We start from the raw sequence: 27,190 nt of genomic DNA, 5'->3' as shown, positions 1-27,190 counted from the left end.
CAAAACATCCTTCATTGTTCGCATCCCTACATTTATTAGTGAAATTATTAATTATCATTTTGCTACGGACTACGGAACACTAAAAGTATCACGTACAATTTTACCTTTATTGTTGTCTTCTTATAAAAAGGTCAAAGGTCTAAAATGAAAAGCCAAATATTATTTCGAGGGGGATATAAGAAAATCCCACTTAATTGTGCTCTTATAAATATAGAGCCTACAAAGATAAGAAGTAAGTATAAAATTAAATTATGATGTTTGTTTTATTTTGAATATAATTTAAATGTATAAAACATAACTTGATTTCTTTGTTTCCTTAATTATATTAACCATATTTGGATGGATATTTTTAGACCATAAAAAATACAAAAGTTAAAATTATTATGGCATTCGTTTCATTAGTGATTTTGCGTAATACGTGGTACCGTTGATATTTACTTGCTTAATTTATGCTGAATTCATCACATGCCTGGTGGTGAAGGTACATCGTGAACAAACTAAATGTGTCGTATGAAAGTCCACCAAATCTTAATGAAAGTTACGATAAACAATCCGTGACAAAATATAGTTACATTTCTCCTTGTACTTTAACCCAGTATTAAGCTCTTGACGATTCTGAAAACATTTCATCCAGGAAATGTCGCTCGGTGCAACCAAATTGAATATAAAATGCAGCTGACGAAGCAATACCGAGATTTTACGCCACTCGAGAATGAAATCTCAATTCTTAAATTGTTCGCTGTGACCGAACTTAATCCGGTAATCGAAAAATACATCTGAACGTAATGCAGACTTGTTTGTGCAAAAACAAAGACACTAATAAAGCTGCTACTAAAATAATGAATAAATTATTATCATATACATAAGTTGTTATTAATTCATTTATATAATTAGACGCAAACAACATTTTCGAATAAAAAAGGAGTTATTAATAAAATACACATTGTACAAGAATAAAACTCAATAATTTCATAGATTATTTTATTTACGGCGAGGGGAAATGAATACGGAAGATTTTATAGGCACAATATTCCATTAGTGCAAGAAACAAAGGGTACGCGACTTTTTTACCAATTTGTGGAGTACAAAAATATGCAATAACTCCCGCCCCAGCCGTATACCATCCCCAAATCCTATCATTCTGTTGAGAATAAACGCACAATGATACAATATTGCATGCGATCATCAAATTTCCTAAATGTGGATTGTCGTTTCCTGCCAAGGCCATCACGAATGGAATTAAACCAGAGACAAGATGGATTGTACTTAAGCTTTGGTCGCCACGGTATAAATCTGCCATTAGACAAGGCAGCGCTAAATATCGACTAGCGCTGTAACTGATGAAATAGGGTGTTCTGAAATCGTTATTAAATCTTCCGCCTGAAATAAAATAAGAAATTTGTTATCTTTATTACACAAACGTGACTATCATTGTTTACTATAAACCAAAAATGTGATTATCAGCTATGAAGGGAAGCAGAATAAATTTTTTATCACATTAATATTTTACAATAGAGATACTCAATATTGCTTATAGGAAAATAATTAGAATATAACATTACGTTATCTATATATTTCTCGTCAGTTATGATTTCCAATAGGTTGATAAAAAGCCTTACTCTGGTAGTGTAAAAATCCTAATATTCCATGAACGAAAAAATTAACATGCATCCCCGGATGTGAATAACTTTTGGCATGCACACGCCCTAGATTTTGTCCAGCTACACAGCATAACACAATGTGTGCAATAGAAGTATTAAGATCATCTTCTTCTCCCATAATATGAATTTCATTTAAAAATATATATAAATACTTATCTAAAAAAAAATGAAACCGACTTTATATCAAACGGTATAAACGAAAATGACAAAATGCTTGATCATTTAAAAACACTGGCCATTTTTTTACATGCAATGTAAAAAGTTCCTTGTACTGTTTATAAGTGATTACTTGAATTATTGTATTGTAAATTAAATGATTTTTATATATAGTACATATTTTTTTGCTACTAAAATATATACATTCCATGGTTACATAAAATTCTCTTTATTCTATTGTAATATGTAAAATATTACAAATAAACATATTACATGTTAAGCTGAACGATTATATTTAAATTACTTTTTTTTTACTTAAGAATCGATATTACATATTACAGCAGTCCAACGAGTGATGAGTGTACTTTTTAGCAGGCAACACTATAATCTAGATTAAAGCATAGACAAAGCCAATTCTAAACCAAAGGCTTCCATTTTGCTGCTAAATGCGTAAGAATTTCCAAAAAATTAACGTCGCAAACTGGTGTGTACAAACGTGAATATAAAGTAAATTCTTAAAAACGCAGTGAATAACAGTTGAGAATGGCGGCCAGCGATTCCGGGACGGATGACTCACTTTATCCTATTGCAGTACTTATTGACGAGTTAAAAAATGAAGATGTTCAACTAAGATTGAATTCTATTAAAAAGCTGTCGACAATAGCACTTGCTTTGGGCGTGGAGCGGACTAGATCTGAACTTATCCCGTTCTTGACGGAGACCATTTACGATGAAGATGAAGTACTTCTTGCTCTCGCTGAACAACTGGGTAAGCTTTATCTTAAATTTCAGCGTATTACTGTTTATCTTTATTAATTTACTAGAGCTTGTTATGGTATGTTAATGCTATGATGTTAATGCTATGATCTTAGCTTCGAAAAATACGATATATCGAAATTATTTGGGTTTGTATATTTAGAGAATCTACGAATTTATTAAATCAGAAAAAGGTTATGTTAAAATTATTTTATTAAACTTGAAATAACAAACTATTCTTAAGGGTACCTATTACCATTCATTTAAAAAACAGTAGTTTTTTGTAAAAATATTTAATTGTTAAAACTAATGGTATATTGATCAATTTATTGTTATTTATAAATTTTATTACAATTAAGGGTAAAGATTACTTTTTACTATACTAAATCATTCTAATTTCAATTTTTTATATTTATCGTACTAAAAATGATTATTTGGTGAATCATCGTATTTCCAAAGAAATATACAGAATTAGAATTGTCTTATGTTATTTTTTTCTCAATGATACATAAACTTCCTAGTGATTAATGATAAAATTAGTGAAATAGTTTTATAATATTATATATATTAATACTACCTTACCAATAATGTACATTTCAAATGAAAACAAAACATTTTTATTTGTTTATCTTTAACAAGACCTTTTATTTCGTTCAATGTCCTTGAAATTGGATTTTTTTAATACATTTTCTGTCTTTAAAAATAAATATGAACTACTTAAATCAAATACAATTTAATTGAATGTCTATCAAATTGTAAATAAAACATTAACTGACTGGTTTTGGTCGGTAGTGAAATTTGTTATATTTACACATTGCTAACATTAAGTTATTCAGTCATTTTATTCATTTAACCGTAATGTCATTATCCTATTTTATAATCTTTCACATTAAGCTATCAATATCAGTCACTTATAGTTAATCATACATTATTATTGACAAATACTAGAGAGTTGATGTTTTATGAGATAGTGCTCATTACAGCTAGTTAAAGTAGTAATATTCAAAATTTTACTGCCTAGACAAATGTCTCTAGTGGCTAGCTATATTCGCAGATCTAGAGGCCCTGAGTTCTAACCTCATGTCATGTTGGAAGTGTATATACTCTTGAGAATCGGAAAGCACGAAAAGCCATTGTTCCTGCGCTTGAAATCTACTTCTAGTCTTGTCTAATTTGCTATTTTAATTAGATTATGAGTATAAGGAAATAGAAAGTGCACCTGTGTTTGCACATACACTTATGCACTATAATGTTCTGCGAAGTTCATTCAATCATATGTTAAAATAGGGCATTTGCATGATGTGAGGAGGGACTAAAAATGTGTGAAAAAGTACTAATTTGAATCCAAATGTATAGGAATATGATTTTAGAAATTTAGTTGATATAATGTGCACTAAATACAGTTCTTTATAATAATTTCATAAATTAGGGTATTTCACGTAATTAAATCAAATCATATATTTTTCACAAATTTTCAATAATGATCATGGACAAATATTGATCACTGGACAAACACTTGTATGTATAAATAAATTATAAAATTTATTTAAAGGTATATTTAAGTTAATTTTAGTTCAATAATTGAGCAAATTATAAAAGTAATGATTAAATAAATAGCACATGTATTACAGATACGCAAAGGTCACATGTTTAGGTGATGGGTTGAAGGTTAATTCACTGCAGTCAAGTTTTATATACATGATTTTATAAAATAGGTTAGTGGATTGTCAAATGAGCAACCTAATGGTAAATGGTTAACACCGCCTATACTAATTGGCACCTTAAGAAATATTAATTCCTAGCAACGCCTATGTGCCACCAAATTAGGGAACTAAGATCTCATGTGCCTATAGTTACACTGGCTCACATACCCTTCAAATCGAAACAACAATATTAAGTGGTGCAGTTTGGCAATAGAATATGTGATAAGACCACCTGCCCAATCAGACAGGCTTGGACTAAGCCCTATCATTAAATAAATGTATATATCTGTTTTTCCTATTTATGCAGGTTGTTTCACAAAGTTTTCATTAAACACTGACCACAAGATCAATATCTGTTCTTATCCAGATTTAATCTTGCAATCTACATAAATCTACATGCTTTAATCAAAATCAACCTTAAACTCAAGTGCATTTTTAAACCAACCAAATAAATATCTGTTTTAACCCTAAGGAAACTTCATCAACTTGGTCGGAGGTTGCGAATATGCTCACTGCTTACTGCCACCACTGGAGGCTCTCGCTACAGTTGAAGAGACAGTCGTGCGTGACAAGGCTGTAGCATCACTAAGAGCAGTGTCCGCACACCACTCACCTCAAGCCCTGGAACAGTACTTTGTGCCATTAGTTCAACGTTTAGCGGGTGGTGACTGGTTTACATCAAGGGCATCAGCATGTGGACTTTTCAGGTATTTTTTTATATTATGTTAGATTTCCATATGCGCTTTACTTGTAGCTATATACACTGCAGACAGTTCTTGATTGATGGATATTATATCTTTATTTTACACCCATAAGAAAAAAATGTAATATTATACCTACACCCATAAAAAAAAAATTTAATATTACAATTTGTTGCCTCTCCGCAGGGACTTGAAACATTACTTGCCCTGGATTTTGATATTGTACAATGTATTTGCATATGTATAATTTGTTTTGATATAATACTTTTGTACTAAATACTAATGTTAAGTATTTATGTAATTTAAATGCCAAGTTTATAACTTTGTAAAGTTTTGATTTGAAGTCTTAATTGTATTATCACAAATAATTAATAATTGGGACATAACCATGGCGGATGGAGACGATAACATAACTTTAAAACCTTCTACTTCTGATACTTGTGATAAGAATTCCCCTATCATAATGGACGTTGCCCATTCTCAGACCTTAGAAACAAATACTTCTCAGGCTAAGCCTTCTACTGTCTTAGTAGACTTGTCGACAGACTTGCCACAATTCTTTAACAACACTTTATCTATGAGCAATTATAAACAACCTCAATATTATAAGAGACCAGATTTGTCTAAGTTTAAACATAAGTTTAACGGTAAAACGTGTATACGTGAATTTTTGTTATCATCTAAAGAATACTGTTGGGGTCGAGATATTTATGATGATCAATTATGATGATCAAATATTGCCATCATTTACTGAAGTTCTTACTGACATTGCACTTAAGTGGTTTAGATCTATTCGTAGTTCACTTAATTCTTGGAAACATCTTAAATTAGAATTGTTGAATTGTTTTTATAAATCGGATTTTGATTACCAATTGGAATATAATTTAAGAATTAGAAAACAAAAGCAAAACGAAACCTTATCAGATTTCATTATTAAAATAGTTGATATGTCAAATAGATTAACTTATCTTTTATCTGAAAATACTATTTTAGAGATTTTGAAACATAATATGTTGCCTAACTACTCAATTCATTTGGTAGGTCGTTCATTGGATTCTATCAATAGTTTAGTTAAAATTTCAAAGCAGATTGATGAATTTTCTAATAATAATAAACAATAAAAATTCAGATTTTAAAGTATTAACATATTAATTCAGTTCAAACATTTACATGTTTAAAATGTAAAGAAGTTGGTCATACTTATAAAAACTGTAAAAAGATACCAAGTAGTATGTGTTTTAAATGTGGTAAATTAAACGTTATCACTAAATCTTGTAACAATTGTAATCTTTCAAAAAACGAGTAAAGTTTTGTCAGACACAAGTTCTTAATAAAGAATCAGTTGATCTGACAAAAATTAAATTTTCTAAACCTACTGCTTCTGAAGTTCGTAAAGATTTTTCTAATTGGTGTAATTACTTAAAACTATTTCTTTCAATGAATAAATTTGCTCCAATTTTATTTACAAAAAATAGCGACACACGTCCATTTTTAAAATTTCAAGTTTATGATAAATCATTTACTGGTTTATTAGATAGTGGTACTAATAAGAGCGCACCAGGTTCTAAAAGTCATTTGCTATTTCTCAATTTAGGACTCAAACTTAAGACTAGTTGTCATAAAGCTTGTACTGCTGATGGTTTACAAGATGTTTTAGATACTATAGATATTCCGATTACTTGTGACAATGTAACTCGCATTGTAGAATTCATGGTGGTTCCTTCACTAAATCCAGATATTATTCTAGAATTTGAATTTTGGCTTTCATTTAATTTAGCTCATGAATTATTTAAAAATATAACTTTTGAAAGTAAAATTAAAAACAATAATTCTATTATAATATAAATTCTGTAACTTCTGCTGTTCAACTTTCTTCTTCTGAGAAAGAACAATTAAATAATATTATAAAACTTTTTAAAGAAATTTCTTATGTAAAGGTCTAGGTTTAACACATTTAACTAAACATAAAATTATAACTGTTGGTGATCCTATTAAACAACATTATTGGCCTATTAGTCCTGCTAATCAAGAAGAACTTTATGATGATGTTCAAGTTTTGCTTAGAGATGGTATTATTCAATCTTCTAAATCTCCTTGGTCTTCTCCAGTTTTAGCTGTCATTAAAAAGATGGTGGTATAAGACTGTTTAGATTCAAGAAAATTAAATTCTGTTACTATTAAAGATTCATGTCCTTTACCGTACACATCGCGAATTTTTGATAATTTGCGTGGTGTAAGTTATCACAGCAATAGATTTGTCTAAAGCTTTTCTTCAAATTCCTTTAGAAGAAACTTCCAGAGAGAACACTGCCTTCGTAATTCCTGGAAAGGGATTGTTCGAATTTTTTCGTATGCCCTTCGGTTTAACTAATGCTCCTGCAGAACTACAAAGATTGGTAGATAAACTTTTTGGTGTAGAATTCGTTTCTAATGTATTTGTGTATTTAGATGATTTAATAGCAATTTCTAGTGATTTTCAAACTTATTTATTTAACTCTTTTATGTAAAATTTATCATAAATCTGGTTTAACTATTAATTTGAAAAAATGTGAATTTTGTAAAGAACGTTTACGTTACTTAGGCTATGTTGTTGATAGTATTGGTTTACAGATCAGATCCTTCTAAGTTGACTGTAATAGAAATTTTTCCTCGTCCTACAACTGTAAAACAAGTATGTAGTTTTCTTGGTATGTGTTCATATTATCGTAGATTCATAGAAAAATTTGCTGATATTGCTAATCCTTTAACTAATCTTACTCGTGGTAGTAGAAATAGTAAACGTGCCGTTGAATGGAATTCAGATTGTGAAAACTTTTTTATAAAACTTAAACAAGTTTTATTAACTGCTCCTGTATTAACTTGTCCAGATTTTAATAAACAATTTTTTCTGCATTGTGATGCTAGCTCTTATGTATTGGTAGTGTATTGTGTCAAAAAGATGATAATGATAACCAACATCCGGTAGCATTTTATTCTAGAACATTTAATAAATGTGAAATTAATTACAGTACTACTGAAAAAAGAATTCTTGCTATATTAGATTCAATCGAACATTTTAGACCCTATATTGAAGGTATGGAATTTACTGTGATTACAGATCATGGTAGTTTAAAGTGGTTACTAAATTTATATAATACAAGCAGACGCTTAGCGCGTTGGGCTGCTCATATATCTCAATTTAGTTATATATATATATATATATATATATATATATATATATAATTATAAAAAAGGTAGCTTACATGTTATGCCTGATACATTTTCTCGTATTCAAATTAATGCTATCAATATTCCATTGGAAATAACTTATCCCGATGAAGAAATTGATGATCCTTGGTATCATAAAATATTTGTTGGTTGTCAAAAATTTCCTTTAAGATATAAAAATTATAGAGTTGAAAACAATGTTCTTTATAGATTTTGTAAGCCTAAATTTCAATTACATAATGATTTAGCTTGGAAAATAGTTATTCCAAAAGAAAATGTTATTGAAACTGTTCATGATAATCATGATTCCTTAGATTCAAGTCATTTAGGTATTCATAAAACTTTAAATAAGTTAAAACTTCACTACTATTGGCCTAATATGTTTCACGATGTAAAAGAATATATTTCAAATTGTGAAACTTGTAAAGCTTATAAGCACTCTAGTGCTCCACCTTTTGGTATAATGACTAATCCAAATATTGTTTCTCAGCCTATGCTTATGCTATCTTTTTATATAGTTGGTCCATTGCCTAAAACTTATTCTGGTCAACGATACATTTGTACGGTATTGGATGTATTTACTAAATATTGTTGGTTAAATCCATTATGTAATGCTACAACTAAATCCATATGTAAATTCTTAGAAAAAGATATCTTTCTTAAATTTGGTTGTCCAAAAATTATAATTTGTGATAATGGAACTCAATTCACATCAAAACATTTTGTAGAATTTTTAAAAGGTTTTAATATAACCATAATATTTTAAAACACTTTGTATACGCCTCAAAATAATCCTGTGGAACGTTATCATAAAACTCTAGAAACTTGCATAGCTTGTTTTGTTCATGATGATCATAGAACTTGGTCAAAATATTTAAATCTCGTTCAATTAGCTTTGAATAGTAGTATAAATTTAGTTACTGAATTTACTCCTAATTTTCTAATGTTTGGTCGTGAAGTTGTAATTGATGATTCATTACATCGTTTCAGTAATTCAATCACAGATTTGAATGAGCTTGAAGTTGGTAACCAACATACTTTTGCAGTAACTTTGGATTCCCTAAATTCAATTTTTGATTTAGTAACCAAATCTTTATTTAAAGCTTATAAAAAGAATGCTTTCTTATATAATAAAGGAAGGGAGTCATTTCTTATGGGTCAGGTGATATAGTTTTTTTTTTTTTTTTATATCGCCGGGAGGGCAAATGACTCTACTCCACCTGATGGTAAGTGGTAGTAGAGTCCAAACGCGACGACGGCCAGTACAGACGGGAAAAACGTTCTGCACTAGCCGCCTTCGCCTTGCCGGCCCGCAAGATGCCTCTTCACGCCTCGTTTGAAGGAACCCGGGTTGTAAGAGGAGGGGAATACGTGAGCTGGTAAGGAATTCCATTTTTTGGAAGTGCGACAAAGAAAGGAGTTGCCAAATTTCTTTGTTCGCGATGGAATTGATGTCACAGTTAGGCGGTGACATCGAGAACCAGCACGCGTGGACTTAAGAAGGAAGGGGGAAGCAGGAATTAGAGAGAATAATTCCTCAGAGCACTCGCCGTGATACAGTCGATAGAAAGCGCTCAGTGCTGCTATCTCACGACGCAATTGTAAAGGTTCAAGGGTGTTTGTGACCTTTACGTCGCCAATAATGCGTACGGCACGTCGCTGCAACCGGTCCAAGGCCTCAAGTAGGTACTTAGCGGAGCCATCCCAAAGGTGCGAGCAATATTCCACGCAAGACCGTACCTGTGTTTTGTACAGCAGGCACAGTTGTTGTGGCGTGAAAAAGCGCCGCACCTTGTTCAGAACTCCGAGTTTCCGTGAAGCTGTTTTTATAACAGCCTCGATGTAATCCCTTGGACTAAGGTCGCAGCGAACGTCAATCCCCAGCATGGTGATTTTGCTTTGCATCACCAGCGGAGTACCACAGAGGGAGGGAAGAGGAGAAAATGTTGACTTTTTCGCCGTGAGAGCGCATACCTGTGTTTTCTTGGCATTAAACTCAACAAGATTATCAGAGCCCCATTTGGCGATGAGCTCTAACGTCCTATCGAGTTCAATGACAAGATTCTCCCGCCTCTCCTCAGTTTCCGCCCGCCCAGCCACTGCGCGTCCGTGGTATCCACCATGCACTGTACTATCATCTGCATAGCAATGTATGTTCCCAAGGGAGAGCATATCATTGATATGCAAAAGAAAGAGTGTGGGAGATAGCACAGATCCCTGGGGGACCCCAGCATTCACTACATAGAATTGTGAAGCGCAACCATCTACTAAAACACGAAGGCTACGCTTGTGTAGGAAGCTGGCAATCCAGGTGCATAGCTGAGCAGGCAGACCATATGCCGGTAGCTTGGAGAGAAGACTTCTGTGCCAGACCCTGTCGAAAGCCTTGGAGATATCGAGGCTGACAGCCAACGATTCTCCATGCTTGTCGATAGCTTCACCCCAGAGGTGCGTTACGTACGCTAGAAGATCACCTGTGGACCGTTTTGGTCGAAACCCGTACTGACGATCATTAATTAGACAGTGATCTTCTAGGTAATGGATCAGGTGGTTGTTTGTTTGGAGAAGAAATTTTGTCTTGTCTAATGCTTCACAATATTTTACGGCAAATCTTGCTCCTAAGTTTATTAAATCTCAAATAATAGAGAAGATTTCTAATAATGTTTATATTTTGAAAGATTTCGAAAAAGGTACTATTGATCGTTATCATGTTAAAGATATTAAAATATAATTTTGGTATAACTAAAATATTTTGCAGTTATATTTAGGTTTGGAATAAATATGGCTTTGTTAGAGAAGAATGAGCGAGAGGTATGATAGAAAGTTCGCCATAAACTTGTGAGTTGATTGAGTGATAGGATTCCAATTTGAATATCTTTCTACAAATATATTTATCTAAAGTTCAGCTTAGGACATTTTTGTTTTCAAAATAAAATGATTCCATTTATTTCTTTGACTCAAAAGATCTTATATATTTTGTTTGTTATATTTGTGATATTGTTTTTACAATATATTTTTGTGTGTGTTTATACTTTTGTAAACATATTGTTTGTGTTATTGTAAATAACATTTTTGTAGTTTTGTTGAACATTATTACATATATTAGTAATAAGTTAGTTAAAGTTTCGTAGAAATAATCCTTAGAATTGGATTATTGATCTTTTTTGAAACATTTTGTTTTGTTATTTTGTTCTGTGCTCGAAAAATATATATATAGAATGTTGGTATAGCATATATATATTTATTTTATATTTACTTTTTCTTAGAAATAACATTTGTAATAGTTTTGTAGCTAAGTTAGTTTAAATTTGTCAATCTTCTTTTGTAGACTTTCTAATTGCTTATGTCATTTAAATGTTTTGTTTAATAGAGTCGATCTCTACTGTTATTGTAGAGTCCGATAGAAAAGTCTCTCAGAGCGAGCTCCACTTTTATTTTTTGGTTGGTAATGTAACGTAGTTTTGGCGTACGTTACGTGGTTGCTTTGCTTTAAAATAAATACGACAAATTTATTAAAATTATAACCTAAAAAAAACATTAGTTGTCATGTGTCAATTGACTTTGACAGGTGCCACTATAATTATGTTTATACCATATTCGAAAAATATCGCTAAATTTGACGTCTCGTCATAATGCAAATTTTTATGCATTCTGCATTTTCGAACTAATTTTAATTTATTATCTTTGAGATGCTCTTTGACATTTGTCTAAGACTTCACTTTCCTTCCGGTCATTGGGTCGTAATGGTGACCTAAATTAGTTTTTTGCAGTTTTTGTAACTTTTATTTTTTGTAAACACATAATATTGTTTAAAAGTACTGTTTTCATGAACAATATTCCACATTTTGGTTAAATTAATTATTATCCAAATTGGATTGTTTAAATAATCGTGGATTTGATATTATCCTGGTAAACCTCGTGGAAATAAAATTCGAATTGGATTCTTAAGAAACCTACCCTTGAAAGATTTATTTCAAGATGTCTTCATGATATTCTTTGGAGAGACTTCAAGGAGTTTTAAACTTTAATTAAGTAACTTAAAGAACTGGACTATGGTATGTAATTTCTACATATGATTTGTGTGATTTATAAAAACTGTAATTTAATATTTTATTTAAAAAAAAAGTTGGCATTCAAAGGATTCAAAAAAAAAAATATTTACATATTGTAACTTTGTATTTAGTTTGCAAAATTATACATTGATGTTATTTATATTTATAACATTAATTTTGCATTCATTTAAATAACAACTTATAGTTTTGTTAAACTTATTTTGTAAAATTTTACTTTGGCACTTGTTAAGAATTTAAAAAAAAAAGGAAGTTATTAGATGTAACGTAATTATATTAACTTTAAACGGATATAATCATCCTGGAATTAATAATTTAGAAAATAGATTCACTATCCATTTGGTAAATCGATATTGTAATAATATGGGTACTTATTCTGACTTCCGGAGCACTATTCTTTAGAGGTTTGTTTAATTTCTATTTTGCCATAGAGATGGATTTTTAGTTTTGTTTGCCTCTTTAGAATTTTAAATTAAAAAGTTAAAAATTTTAAAACCCTGCACCCATATAAAAAAAAATTATATTACACATTGTAACTAATAATATTTTGTAACTTTTTAGCGTATGCTACCCGCGCGTATCGGCTCCTGTCAAAGAAGAACTTCGTGGGAACTTCCGCTCGCTGTGTCAAGATGATACGCCAATGGTGCGTCGCGCAGCGGCCTACAAACTGGGCGAATTCGCGAGAGTTGTTGAAGTTGAATATGTAAAGAGTGATCTCATACCGATGTTCGCTACCTTGGCACAGGTAAGATTTCTTCTTTTTCTCGAGCAAACAATTATTATAACATTATCTGGACGCTGGCAATTTATTGTAACTCATCATCAGTAAAAAAGTATTTTTTTAAACTGGTCCACACTTCTGGTAACCCAAGAGCTGGCGTTTATTTATTTAGGCTGTCAAAGCGGTGCAGAGAGGCAATAGTGCCAGTGTCTTGGGTACAATGCCACAGGACAATCTTTTAGATTGTCCTGTAGCGTGTTTTTGCTATAAATTTGTAATGTGTATATATATATATATATATTATTTTATATATTTTATAAATGACTGTACATTTACAAATAATAAATTATAATTTTTTTTTTTATCTTAACATATAATTTATTTACAGGCTAAGCTAATTTCTTATGTATATGAATTGTTTGATGGGTATTCTAGGATGAGCAAGACTCTGTGCGGCTGCTGGCGGCGGAAGCATGCGCCGCCGTGGCCGCGCTACTACCACCCGAGGACATGGAGCAGCTCGTGATGCCCACCGTGCGCCAGCGAGCCGAGGACGCCTCCTGGAGGGTGCGCTACATGGTTGCTGAGAAGTAAGCTGTCTAATATACCTATAATGTAATATATATATAAAATGTAATGTATATTTGCGCAGGTCGGCAAATTGTATACCAAATAGAGTTTGAATTATTATATGTAACTCGCAAATAAAGCCTCTTTTAGAATACCTAATAAATAGGTGCAGTACAGTAACAGCCTCTTAATGTCCCACTGCTGGGCTAAGGCCTCCTCTCCCTTTTGAGGAGAAGGTTTGGAGCTTATTCCATACATTATTATATATATAATAGGTGCAACTAAAAGTAATTTAAAAGATCTTAAAATATCCCAAAACAAATTACTAAAAGCACTATTTCAACTACACTACTACTTCCCCACAAAAAACTTATATAAGAAAACGAACACACTATCTATAAATCAATTACATAAATAAATAACATGTATACTAATTAGGAAAATGCTTACGAATTCAGTACAAACATTTACTTGAACTTTTAAAGCAAGATCGCATAAATACTAGATATGAAACAAATATAAATTACAATTACCTAAAGCCAGAACAAAAAGTTATGGATCAAGAACCATATTGTTTAATGGGGCACTACTTTACAATAGTTTATCCAAAGAACTAATTATAGATTTTTTTTTTATATAATTGAAGACAAGAAGAAAAAGAAACACTGTCAAGGCTTTCGTTGACAATATATTATTTATTATATTGCCTATTGCTTTGTATAAAGACATTATAATTATTATAATATATATATATAAATTATGTAATTAGTTTCTGGTGTACTTTTGTTCTTGATGAGAAATAAACTTCTTAAACCTTTATATAGTGAAATATTGCCACTGCTGGGGAAAGGCCTGTCATGCAGAAAGTTTTGGCTATACCACCATGCTGCTCCTATAGCTGTTTTATTTGTATACTTTTTTTTTCATATACATGTTGCAGAATTTTATCTGATACATCCAGGTTGCTATCATAAATTAATGTATTACTTATTTTGACAGATTTGTTGAGCTCCAGCAAGCTGTAGGACCGGAATTGGCTCGCACCGACCTCGCACAGATATTCCAAGCACTTCTCAAGGACACCGAAGCTGAAGTACGAGCCGCGGCTGCGGAGAAAGTAAGTTATAGTATGCTTATATAAGCATTGCAATGCAAAATTGTATTACACGGGTTTTTAAATGTATGAGATGTAGTATCAAATTATTTAAATAATATATATATATAATGCTTTATTTTTCAGGTCAAGGACTTCTGTATGAATCTAGACAAGGCACACCAAGAGCAAATTATTATGACTATGATACTGCCACAGATTAAAGATTTAGTCTGTGATCTCAACCAGCACGTTAAATCCGCTCTCGCATCTATCATTATGGGTCTTAGTCCCATCGTCGGCAGGCAAAACACTATTGAGCACCTTTTACCGTTATTCCTGACACAATTGAAAGATGAATGTCCAGAAGTCAGGCTTAACATCATATCAAACCTTGAATGTGTAAATGAAGTCATTGGCATTCAACAGTTAGTACAATCACTTCTACCAGCAATCGTTGAGCTCGCCGAGGACACAAAATGGCGCGTCCGTCTTGCCATCATTGAACATATGCCACTGTTGGCTGGACAACTTGGCCAAGAATTTTTCGATGAAAAGCTGACCGGCCTTTGCATGTCCTGGCTGATTGATCATGTCTATGCTATACGTGAAGCTGCTACATTAAACTTAAAGAAATTAGTCGAACAGTACGGAGCAGCGTGGGCTGAAACAAATGTTATACCAAAAGTGCTGGCTATGTCGCGTGAACAAAACTATTTACACAGAATGACCTACCTATTCTGCATCAATGTCCTCTCAGAGGTGTGTGGAAAAGATATAACGACACGAGTACTTCTGCCGACTGTCTTGTCTATGGCTGATGATAACGTTGCCAACGTTCGGTTCAATGTTGCCAAGACTCTCCAAAAAATGGCGCCATACTTAGACCCCGCCGTAATTCAGCCACAAGTCAAACCAGTTTTGGAGAAGTTGAACGTGGACCCTGATGTTGATGTTAAATATTTCGCTTCGGAAGCAATCGCTGGGATCGCCGGTTAATTTTTATTAATCATTGCAACTTTTCTATTTTGTATTTATTCCAAAACGATTGATATACGAAGCCCTATACCAACTTGTAAAGTTTTCATTCCAGTGTTAAAAATCAATAGAGAACACTTCAAGCGGCATTTAATTTGCACACTTTGAAAATGTAAACAAATTTAATATAGATAATAAAAACCATTCTTGTTTTATTAATATAATAATAATCTAAACTTTTTCAACATAATGAGAGTTCCCTTCTCATCTGTTATAGTTGGTTTTGTTTTATTTTACTTATTTATAGTTATAACAAAAGATACCTATGCTATGGATTAAATCATTACTATATAATAACGGCTTTACCCATAAAAGTTGCTTAAGTGATTAGATAATCCTCTCTGCTTTCGAATGCTAAATCAATGATGTGAAATGAAATAGAGAATCAACATTTACAAGTTTCGAGTTGCATCATAGATTTTTTTTTTATTTGTGGTGTGAGAGTAAGTTTAAGACCTGCGTTAAAATTAAAATTGAAGACGAAGCACGCTGTGTGACAACGCCCGTTTGTCTAAAATAAATGCGAATTTCTGCCTGTTCAAATTATTGTATATATTTGACTTACTATAGTTAAAAATCGTCATTTTTTATCCCTTTCATGTGCGAAATATTACACACTAAACAAATAATGTCAAATTAAAAATAACGTTGTGTGTAAAAAGGTCCGAACTGCAAAACCAAAGGTCAAAACAAAAACAGTTATTCTTGTTTTTCGTATTTATTTCGGCAATTATCCATAATGCAGTGGTCAATTTGAGGTGCCAGACAAATCAGAATTTTTCCTCTATTTTTAATACAACACTATTCTCCCAATTTCACTGCAAAACTTAGCAGTCCGAAAAAATATATAATCACACTTTGACATGTAGCTTGTTTCGGAACGCTTATATGGGGACTTAACGTTTTAATCACTAAAACTAAGCTTTATGCCGATATTTCGAATCCTTCGACGCGATGATAGTGTAACACCGTCACTCGATGCCACTAATTCCGAAATCGGGTTCGCGCACCAGCGAGGCTGTCAAAATTACTAGAATTTGATTACTTATAAAATAGTAACTACTTTTTCCATTGTTTAACTGTTTAATTCGCAATGCTGGATACAAAGATTAATATGTAATGTTAGGTTTTTTCAATTAAACTCGTAAAAAACTATACTTATTTTTTAAATAAAAAACCAAATACGCATCCTTTATATAATTGAGATGTCCAACGAGACATCAGACAGCGCAAACATACGGTTGAATGACATTTTTACATGCTATATTTGCTTCGAGTATGACGACACAATTCATTATTTTATTCTTATTTATTGTGTTCGTGTATGTGCCACCATATAATTGTGTCTAGTTTAATGAACGAAATAAATAAAATATATTCCATTTATATAGCTCATTCCAACCAAATAAAAAACTTTGACACCGATAACAATTGACGCAATATCATTGGTCGGGATCTTGAATGATCTATTATATATATAATGAATTCGCGAAAAAAATGGCGTTTTCAATGTCCACTAAGTTGTAATGAGAGCTTCGAAAGTTAAATTAATGTGGTTATAAACTAGTTAGTGGATTAGTGTTGTATTATAAATAAAGGTAAATTAATCACGAACTGTTTATAGTGCGTAAAACAGACGAATTAGAAAATCGCATACAATTTGTGAATCTACGGTTCGTTTCCCTTTACTCCTACTCCGATTGGAATATGGTATAGTTAGTTTACCAAACCTATTAACTCGTTCTTGTCGCATATATAGAGGGATTAGGGTCCGTTCACACAGACCGGCTCGGAGAGCATCGGCCTGCTTTTTTCTTTTCACACAGACCGGGTCGTATACGCTTGGAATTGGCCGATATTGATTGGTCGTATACGATTGGATCGGCTGCGCGAGCGAGAAAGAGCACGCAAGCGGAGCCGGTCGGCTCCTTTTATTACTTCACACGAAGCGCGTTCAGGCATTTTTAATGACAAAAAAGGTGCAAATGCAAAAATAAACTTTACTACAATCACTCAAAACACTGTTTCCAACGTGATAAAAATCTGCTCTCCTCTCCGAGCCGGTCTGTGTGAACGGACCCTTAGGGGATCCCCGGATTTAGGGGAGATAAAAATAAACGAATGGTTAAACTTCTATACTTTTTATTTCCATAAAACAACAATGTCCTAATTCACTTGTTCATTGAATATAGAATTTAAAGAGTGAACGAGGCGAACTCGGCATGGAATGTAACATGTTGTTACGGGGCTATATGAATTTATTATTGCTATTTACATAAATAACATTCTGTCACAAACTGTTACGAATTCAGAAATATCACACATGGACGTGTATTACGTAATGATGTTGTTACAATATAATTTTATAGATTAAATACATTTCCATTGAACACACTTTCAACAATTTGTGCACAAACAACAGATAAATATCATGTGTCAGAGAAGCACCAGCATTATAACAAAATACCTTTATTATTCAATTCATCCAGCGAAAATTACTACTTTAGAAGAAAATATATACACGAGACGGCAACATTTCCTTTAACGTAGCAACACCGTTATATGGCTGTATAATAAACTTTTATTTTTTTTTCTAATTATTATAAAGCAACACGATTGTTATAATTTAGTAACTTGATTGTAATACATGTAATACACATTATTATTTAAACTATTAACAACTTACTAGTAAACAGTATAATATCTTACAATTTACCGCGGACCGACATCCCAGCCAAGCGAAGAGGTAATAAATAAAAAAAATATATAAATAATCTCCGCTATAATTGAAATCGTTGTACAGTTTAATTAACTTATAATTTTCTTTCATAAAACCAACTCTATTGATGACAAAAATGGTAAAATTAGAATCGAATAACATTAGTGTTGTCATACTTTATTATTTATATTCGCAAAATAATAAAATGTAGAATGTTTATTAAAAAAAATATCATTTTATATAAGGAATTAATGGTACATAAATATGAGCTTAATATCCCCTACTTTTTTCAAGGCGTATATTCGTCAATATAGTATGACAATACTCAATATTAAAAGATGAAAGATTCTGGCTAGCTTGTCGGGCCGCGCGTATCCGTGGAGCGAGTTTAGTGGCGCGAGTCTCTGGGGTAGAACTCTGCGAGGATGGAAGCCGGGATACGTTTGAGCATCTCCTTGGGGAAGATACGGAGAAGCTGCCAGCCAATGTCCAGGGACTCGAAGACTGTACGGTTCTCGTAGTTGCTCTGGTGAAACAATATTTTTTTTAAATATAATATGTTGTGTAATATATATTCTAGGGGAAATGTTATTTTAATTAAAACGAATTTTAAAATAATTACTACCGCCATTGCCTGAATTTTCTTAAATAAATCAAAATATATTCTGTACCCTCAAAAAATATCGATTTCTATGTTAAATTATATTAGATAAAAACAATATATGGCTTATAATATTAATAAGATACATTAATAATAATTATTAAACAAACTATTAGATAATTGAAATAATGTTTTCAGTCATATAAGTTACCTGGGTGATGAAGTTCTTTTCGAACTTGGTGAGGAACTCGAGGTAGAGTAAGTCGTCAGGTGTTAGAGCCTCTTCACCCACCACGGCCTTCATGGCTTGCACGTCCTTACCGATGGCATAGCACGCGTACTGCGGGGCAACGAGTTTAAATTTAAACATTGTCAAATAATATTTCAACCACATCATTTTCAAGTTCCATTTGTATTACTTTAATTTTCAATTTTTATTTCCTATAAAATTATATAATTCAGATGACAATAAATACTTTAGACAAAACTATTATCACCTTTTCTCAAAAATTAAGGAATATTGTTTACAAATTATAAAAACCCATACAGATTGTAGAATTGCAAAAAAATGCCTGGATATTATTTAAGTCAGATCAGTCATGTATTAAGAAAAACTTTCATATAACAAAAAGAAGTCGATTTATAATAACTTATTATTATATTAATATCAAGTGTGGTTGACTGTCCTGAAATACCACATTAAAAACTTCGCCTGTAGTAACAGGAAGATTATTAACAATTAATAACAATTGTAGCTAAAGTCGATCTCAAAGACCAACACTAATATTTATTATTTCATTTATGTATTGCTCACCAGCTGGTTGGACACGTCAGAGTGATCCTTGCGGGTCATGCCCTCGCCGATGGCAGACTTCATCAGACGTGACAGAGAGGGCAGCACATTCACTGGTGGGTAGATTTGTCTGTTGTGGAGCTGACGGTCTACATAGATCTGTAGGAATAAATTGAATAACACATCATGCCACAAAGACGATTAAAAACGTTATTTTTTTATATAAAATTATATACACATTGTGTTTTAGAATTTTAAAATAAATTACTAGATCATTTTTTAATTGCTTAAAACTTTTTTATCATACTTTTTCTTTATAAAATAAATCTATAGAGTTCTCACCTGTCCCTCAGTAATATAACCTGTCAAGTCAGGAATTGGATGGGTGATGTCATCGTTAGGCATAGTGAGGATAGGGATCTGTGTGATGGATCCGTTACGGCCCTCGACACGTCCGGCGCGCTCGTAAATGGTGGCCAAATCCGTGTACATGTAACCTGAGTGATACATATTTCTAAAATATTATTTACGCTATTTTAAAATTAATTAAATTATAATTAAATTCTTTCGTTTTATATATTTAAATTAAATCACAATCTATATTCTTTTAATTTGTACCTTGTGACACTTAATGTGTCCTACCTGTGACCATAAAGGTCGAAAATTCAATAGATTTTTTTTTATGGAACCGACAATTTATAATATGGGATTCACTGCAATGAGACGTTTTTTAAAATCGGACGAAAATTTATACCAAACGGTCAGCTAGTGGACTACGTATAATGCGAAGAATCATACCTGGGAAACCTCTACGTCCGGGTACCTCCTCACGAGCAGCCGACACCTCACGCAGAGCCTCCGCGTACGAAGACATGTCGGTCAAGATTACCAGCACGTGTTTCTGTGGAAGAACATTAGGTTTAGCGAAGCTAAGGCCTAAGTTACTAAGACTTAGTACGGGAGTGTAGACAAAGATCAAGTCTAAATTATTTAATTGAACAATTGACGTCAATTGTTGATCGCTTGTTAAATCGATTACATGGAGCACTTTCCTTACACTATTCACATTGAATCCCATAAATTTATGGGACGTTCCGAAAAGATTTAATCGTCGGTTCGTCGTCGGACAGACGGCCAGCGATAAAACTGTTCCGTTTTCTGTTTCCAAATATATGTAAACCAGCTTTATATCAAATTAAAAACATATGTATTTGTTAGAATTGACTTAAAGGTAAAACATTTTTTTCATTAATAACAGAAAAGCACATAGGCAAATAGGTCATCTGTTTAGTAAGAGGTAATGTCTGCCTATGGACATTGGCGTTATATATTAATGGTAAATATAATATTTTTATAAATTTTACCCAATATGATTGTTACTTAAGCATACTTGTAAAGTATAATGTAAAGATCTTACTCCAACAGTGGGACATTTATAGGTCATGTTGAATGTTTTACTTACTATCGTGGTCATAATCACCATATTAAAAACATTATATAGTTTCCTTAACAATTCATCCACTTACAACATATAAAATTTTCCATGAAATATTTGAATTGAAATATATTCATCTCACCTCACACTGGTAAGCCAAGAACTCAGCGGCCGTCAGAGCTAGACGTGGTGTGATGATTCTTTCAATGGTAGGGTCGTTGGCCAAGTTCAAGAACAGGCACACGTTCTCCATGGAACCGTTCTCTTCGAAGTCCTGCTTGAAGAATCTGGCTGTCTCCATGTTGACACCCATAGCAGCGAAAACGATGGCGAAGTTGTCTTCGTGGTCATCCAAAACTGATTTACCGGGGACCTATCAAGGAATCATCAAGATATTGAAATTAGGAGGATACATTTCTACCATATAAATAATAAATTATGCCTGTCGTTATCCAATTACGAGAAATAGGAATGTAATAAATTATGTAATAAAAAAGAATGTAATCTATATTGACAAAATATCCTGAATGTTATACTTTATGACGTCATCAATATGGCGGCTATTAGCCGCCATATTGTCACACTATCAATTATTTATTATTGCTTTTGAGTAAATTCGAAATAACTCAAGTGAATCTCTTCAATTCAGTCAACTCCTTGGCTACCCTTGAAACTTTATTCTATATATAATAAAATTAAAATTATTGTAATAAAAATTTTGTAACAGTCAATATATATAATTATCTTACGAACCTTGACAAGACCGGCCTGTCTACAGATCTGGGCGGCGATTTCGTTGTGAGGCAAACCGGCCGCAGAGAAAATGGGGATCTTCTGACCACGAGCGATGGAGTTCATCACGTCGATAGCGGAGATACCTGCAATCGGATCACGGTTATGAATTTTTTTAAATGCTAATTTTATTTAAACATATAAAAAAAATATCTAACTCAAAGAAGGTTTAAAGAATAACCATTAAACAAACAATTATTATTTTGAGATATTAAAAAAATATATATATTTTTAAATTAAAATATATATATATTAATATTCTTTATAAAAATACTTGTATTAATTAAAAAAATCAGTTTTCTATAGATACATAAGTCTAGTCACTTACCAGTCTGAATCATTTCCTCGGGGTAGATACGCGACCACGGGTTGATGGGCTGACCCTGAATGTCCAGGAAGTCCTCAGCGAGGATTGGGGGTCCTTTGTCGATTGGTTTTCCGGAACCGTTGAACACACGACCTAATTGATTTTATTACAAGTTAAATTAGTGGATAGTTCTGTCGGGTAGTATTTTTGTTTAGGCCTGCAAGACACCGACCTTCATTCTAGGGGCCTAGGACCTCTTGACACAGAAATTGCAAGACCTAAACAAGTCCTTAATTTCTTAGAATGTCAAATCCGCTATCGAAAATGATCCAAGATATTATGTCTCTTGTATATAGTCTTTATTACAAACCTGTCTTCAAACCGAAACACAATAAAAGATGGTCAAAGGACTAACGATACATTAAAGGTATATTATATAGGTTTATTACTAGCCTTATCACCGGATTAGTACAAAACTCTCAATTCTCCAATCCATCTTTTGATTATTTCATTAAATTTATAATTATACAAATAATATTTTGTATTAAACTAGACTTCATTACAAATTTTAGTTATTACCTATTATATTGATAATAAATTCGACGATAGAGTTTCAAAATTATGAAAAATAAAATATTGCGTAAATACACTTATGAGCGATTTTTCAATATTGTACCATTGACTGTACAAAAATTAAGGGTTTTCAGACCAAATATAAGTAGTCTCAAAAAATCTAATTCAATAACTATAAACATTACTATAGCAAAAAAAAGTTCCAAATAAAATAGAAAATTTAAATTACAACAAATGAGTTTTTTATTTTTATCGTACGCCCAACCATTGAGATATTTGCAAATACGAGTTTTCCAAGATGGCGACTATCAATCTCACGTCATCCCCTAAGACGAAAACTTACTCTCTTAAAGGTAACCCTACTAACACAAAGCTCTTAAACAAAATAGCATAGATTGATGAACCGGATCTTAAAATTCAAAAAATCTTTTAATTTAACTAATAATGTCGAAATTATTAAACCAATTTCGATAGTACTTTCATGTAAGAAACAGTTTTCAATGGGACTTACCCAACATATCTTCAGAGACGGGTGTACGCAAGATGTCTCCCGTGAACTCGCAGAGCGTGTTCTTGGCGTCGATACCCGATGTACCTTCGAATACTTGGACAACGGCCTTGGTGCCGCTGACTTCCAGTACCTATGCGTTACATATTGTTAAGCACTATTCCATAACATTCTCTACTAGCTGTTTCGCCGTGAATCTATACGCGTCGAGTTTTTTTTTTTTTTTACAGAATAGGAAGATGGACGAGCATATGGGCCACCTGATGGTAAGTGGTCACCAAACGCCCTTAGACATTGGCATTGTAAGAAATGTCAACCATCGCTTATAGCCAATGCGCCACCAACCTTGGGAACTAAGATTTTATGTCCCTTGTGCCTGTAATTACACTGGCTCACTCACCCTTCAAACCGGAACACAACAATATCAAGTATTGCTGTTTTGCGGTAGAATATCTGATGAGTGGGTGGTACCTACCCAGACGAGCTTGCACAAAGCCCTACCACAAGTAAAGTTTATTTTTTTATTTTTTCTGAACTTTATTAAATATCCAAGTACTAAGGTTTAATCATAATGAAGTGACATAAAACCAGACATTTATAAAGTAAGATGTACGAGAGCAACTTCTCCAAACACTCCACATGTTCAAAATCATACACTTTTTAAAATGTCTAAGTACTTTATCTTCTTTTGGTAACACCAAACCTCGGTATTAAAGTTTCATTGGACTATAAAAGTGAGTACATTGCAAACTTTAAAAAATAATAAGTTGATTGTGGCTTACAATTCCATTTTTAAAATTTAATATTTATGCCATAAATAAATTTATAAGAAAAGTGAAGCTGTAACTTGCTAATTCTATAGTTTAATCAAAAAATGTTAAGATTAAAGCTGTGTAAATTTAAGATAAGCGAGCATAGATAAAGGGTACATTGAAATAAGTATTGAGATTTAATATATTTTTATTCATGATCCTAAAATTAGGATTCCTAATTTTATTGGAACATTCAGACAGAGTTAGTGAAATGGTATGAAGAGAGTAGTTACGAAGAAAAAACTTGCCAAATTTTAGTATAAGGTTTATTGTAATTAGAGAAAAAAGTCAATATATCCTAATATAAAAAAATACTGGTTTTTAGTTCAACAATTATTATATATAAATGTGATAGAATAAAGTCAAATTATGTAAATTATTCATATAAACTAATAATTTAATTGTTAATAGTAATAGATGGTAACAATTTTTATTTTGTCTGTCTTTAATATCACATCCCATATGCCTGTACATTGAGCCATACAACCAATAGACTAAAATGAAACCATAATATCATGTGAATTTGGAATAAAACTTTCAATGTGTTTTAATAACTAATTGAATCAAAAAGTTTAACATATTTTTTCCACAGTGACATGTGATACATCAAAGATATTTTTTTATCAAAAATATTTTTATCACATCATGTGTCAGTAGAAGAATTTATATTGTACCTTCTTTGTCTTTTAATGTTTTTTTTTTACACTAAAAAGTTTTGACGTTTGATAAATTTAAAACAAAAAAGTTCCTATATACATTGGCTCTTTATTTTATTAATTAAGAAATACTTATTTAATAGGTAGATTCCATCAAATATAACCAGTACAAAATAAGTAAGTATAGTTATTATAAATTAAATTACACAAATTAATATAAAATAGATAAATAATAATAATTACCTGACCAGACCGTAGGGTTCCATCAGCAAGTCTGAGCTGTACAATCTCAGAGAATTTAGGGAATTTCACTTCATCTAAGATGACCAGAGGTCCGTTCACACCAGACACCGTCTTGTAAGCTGTACAAAAACATATAATGAATGTATTGTATCATTTCATATTATATATTCATCATAGACCTTTTTGAATAACTAATTGTAAGTGATCTTATAACATCCTTTTGTATGAATTTAGATTAGGATAGACGGTATCTAAATAGACAAGATTTTTTTTGTAGCAACTGAGAAGGTTACTGACTAGGTTTTATAAAAAAGTGAGTGAAACAAATAATATTAACAAAAAATTAATTAAAATTTAACTGATAAAGCTATTTACGTATTTTATTCTTATATAAATAAGCTGTTTACCTATGCAGTCTCATTATAACCCATTTAAGCCTACTTTAACTAATATGTGCTTAAATATATACTTTAAGACAGCAATCTTTAAAAAACTAATTCCATATATTTTTTACAACCAGCAGTGCTTATATATATTTTAATTCAAAAAAATTTAAACTCAGAAAATAATTTAGTTAAGTTTCCATTTAACAACTAACCAAAGTCATGTGATTCTTATAAGACATTTAAATCAATATAATAAATTTTACACATAGAATAAATAATATATATATACACACATTTTTACATAACATTCTTAAGTTGATTTTAAATCCCTACTTTTGAAGTACGTAAGATTTACGTTGATTTTTAGATAATTCTCAAGGCCGTAATCTAACATCTAGGGCGTTTGTCGCAATATTATGTTTCAAAATTAAATGAAAAGTATACTGTGAAAATGATCAGGATGACTTTAATTCAGATCAAAAGTCCCAATTTAAACCAATTATCTTCATTCGAATAGTATCGGTAAAGATTTCAAATACGATTCATGATAGCTTCTAGTAGGGATATTTCATCAAAATTGATTATAATTAGCTAATATCTACGAAATTTATAGACGGATGTAATTTTTTTTGGTGCTAAAAAGACAAAAACAAAACATTACAGAAGAACTTAATGGCAAAATCGATAATTTGACATCGCTGACTTGCCAAGTAATAAGGGCTATATACGTATAATATCGCGTTAAATTATTATAACACTTACTCAGACGGGGCTGGGATATGAAGTCACGGGATACCACCAGGGCATGTTCCTTATTTGCCTGAGTAGCTGAAAGACTTTTAGCCATGTTTCAGTTTTCTTTTGGCAGGCCGCTCAATAAAACACCAAACTGCGCTGCCTCCTCGCCCGAAAACTGACGAATAGATGTTTTGTCTATGCCACTTCACGTGCTGTCACGTGACCTATCACAAGGTAAGAGTTGCCATAATATTGGATACCTTCCCATTCATTGTAAGCATAAATATGAATATTATAATTTCCACTTCGACTATGATGTCATAAAATAAAACGTAAAAATAATAATCGGTGAATTATTACGCAAATAATAATTATTATCATTACTTTAAAACATGCATTTTCTTATATTCAACTACAAAACATAATATATAATGATAATGTAAGTTTGTATATTTGTATTTATCAATCAACTCATTTTATAACTTAGTTAGTTAAGTTATATTTCAGTTTCAAAGACAGAGCATATCAGTTAAACAAACTAAATGAAAAAAAAACCATCAGATTTTACATTCGTATTTACCATTTACATAATATTATTGATATTTAAACTTTAAATTTATTGCAGGTAAGATTTAAAATCCGAAGTTTTTAAACATTTATTTTTTGAGAAGGTTGCCTAATTTAAACTATAATAAACAGCTTCTTTAAAAGGAAATAATTTAAATGGTTTATCTATTTATTTTAATGGTTATTATAATGAGTTTATTACCAAATACAAAATTGGGCAAACTTAATGATTTATAAATTATCATGAAAAGTAATTCGTTTGTAATTTTAATTAAAGATAAACAATTTAAAAATAATATATTTGTTTTAACTTCAAAACAAATATAAAACTTTGCTTGTAGACTATTGAGAAAACAATTAGAATTAGTAAAAATGTCTTAA

The 27,190-nt window shown here is 31.7% G+C and overlaps 3 protein-coding genes across 3 annotated transcripts; 1 reads left to right on the top strand and 2 right to left on the bottom strand.

The window, feature by feature from the left end:
• Positions 1–985: 985 nt before the first annotated feature.
• LOC126778062 (uncharacterized) lies at positions 986–1,844 on the bottom strand. Its single transcript, XM_050501410.1, has 2 exons — positions 1,620–1,844; positions 986–1,380 (listed from the first exon to the last, which is right to left on the bottom strand). The coding sequence occupies exons 1-2, from the start codon at positions 1,777–1,779 to the stop codon at positions 986–988; spliced, it is 555 nt and encodes a 184-aa protein (XP_050357367.1). The 5' UTR covers positions 1,780–1,844.
• Positions 1,845–2,219: 375 nt separating this feature from the next.
• LOC126778134 (serine/threonine-protein phosphatase PP2A 65 kDa regulatory subunit) lies at positions 2,220–15,823 on the top strand. Its single transcript, XM_050501541.1, has 6 exons — positions 2,220–2,586; positions 4,749–4,983; positions 12,816–13,002; positions 13,414–13,568; positions 14,548–14,665; positions 14,789–15,823. Exons 1-6 carry the CDS (start codon positions 2,361–2,363, stop codon positions 15,638–15,640), a joined length of 1,773 nt encoding a protein of 590 aa, XP_050357498.1. The 5' UTR covers positions 2,220–2,360; the 3' UTR covers positions 15,641–15,823.
• A 1,981-nt stretch (positions 15,824–17,804) lies between these two features.
• Positions 17,805–26,435, bottom strand: LOC126778167 (V-type proton ATPase subunit B). The gene is made up of 11 exons (XM_050501611.1): positions 26,267–26,435; positions 25,119–25,237; positions 23,411–23,540; positions 22,348–22,479; positions 21,981–22,105; positions 21,370–21,600; positions 20,591–20,693; positions 20,135–20,289; positions 19,814–19,951; positions 19,211–19,339; positions 17,805–18,924 (listed from the first exon to the last, which is right to left on the bottom strand). The coding sequence occupies exons 1-11, from the start codon at positions 26,349–26,351 to the stop codon at positions 18,787–18,789; spliced, it is 1,485 nt and encodes a 494-aa protein (XP_050357568.1). The 5' UTR covers positions 26,352–26,435; the 3' UTR covers positions 17,805–18,786.
• Between the last annotated feature and the right edge of the window lie 755 nt (positions 26,436–27,190).

The sequence above is a fragment of the Nymphalis io genome, chromosome 25 (genome assembly GCF_905147045.1).
Source record: "Nymphalis io chromosome 25, ilAglIoxx1.1, whole genome shotgun sequence".
NCBI classification, from domain to species: Eukaryota; Metazoa; Arthropoda; class Insecta; order Lepidoptera; family Nymphalidae; genus Nymphalis; species Nymphalis io.
The sequence above is the reverse complement of the archived record's forward strand: the minus strand, read 5'-3'. Positions and strand labels throughout refer to the sequence as shown.

Excerpts from the sequence above, each read along its gene's own strand:
- LOC126778062 (XM_050501410.1), bottom strand. The coding sequence starts at position 1,779 with ATGGGAGAAGAAGATGATCTTAATACTTCTATTGCACACATTGTGTTA. Across the intron at positions 1,381-1,619 it reads AGGATTTTTACACTACCAGA|GCGGAAGATTTAATAACGAT; the intron begins GTAAGGCTTTTT and ends ATTTTATTTCAG.
- LOC126778167 (XM_050501611.1), bottom strand. The coding sequence starts at position 26,351 with ATGGCTAAAAGTCTTTCAGCTACTCAGGCAAATAAGGAACATGCCCTG. Across the intron at positions 23,541-25,118 it reads GAACCCTACGGTCTGGTCAG|GTACTGGAAGTCAGCGGCAC; the intron begins GTAATTATTATT and ends TGTAACGCATAG. Across the intron at positions 19,952-20,134 it reads GTTATATTACTGAGGGACAG|ATCTATGTAGACCGTCAGCT; the intron begins GTGAGAACTCTA and ends TTATTCCTACAG.
- LOC126778134 (XM_050501541.1), top strand. The coding sequence starts at position 2,361 with ATGGCGGCCAGCGATTCCGGGACGGATGACTCACTTTATCCTATTGCA. Across the intron at positions 2,587-4,748 it reads TGCTCTCGCTGAACAACTGG|GAAACTTCATCAACTTGGTC; the intron begins GTAAGCTTTATC and ends TTTAACCCTAAG. Across the intron at positions 13,569-14,547 it reads CGCTACATGGTTGCTGAGAA|ATTTGTTGAGCTCCAGCAAG; the intron begins GTAAGCTGTCTA and ends TTATTTTGACAG.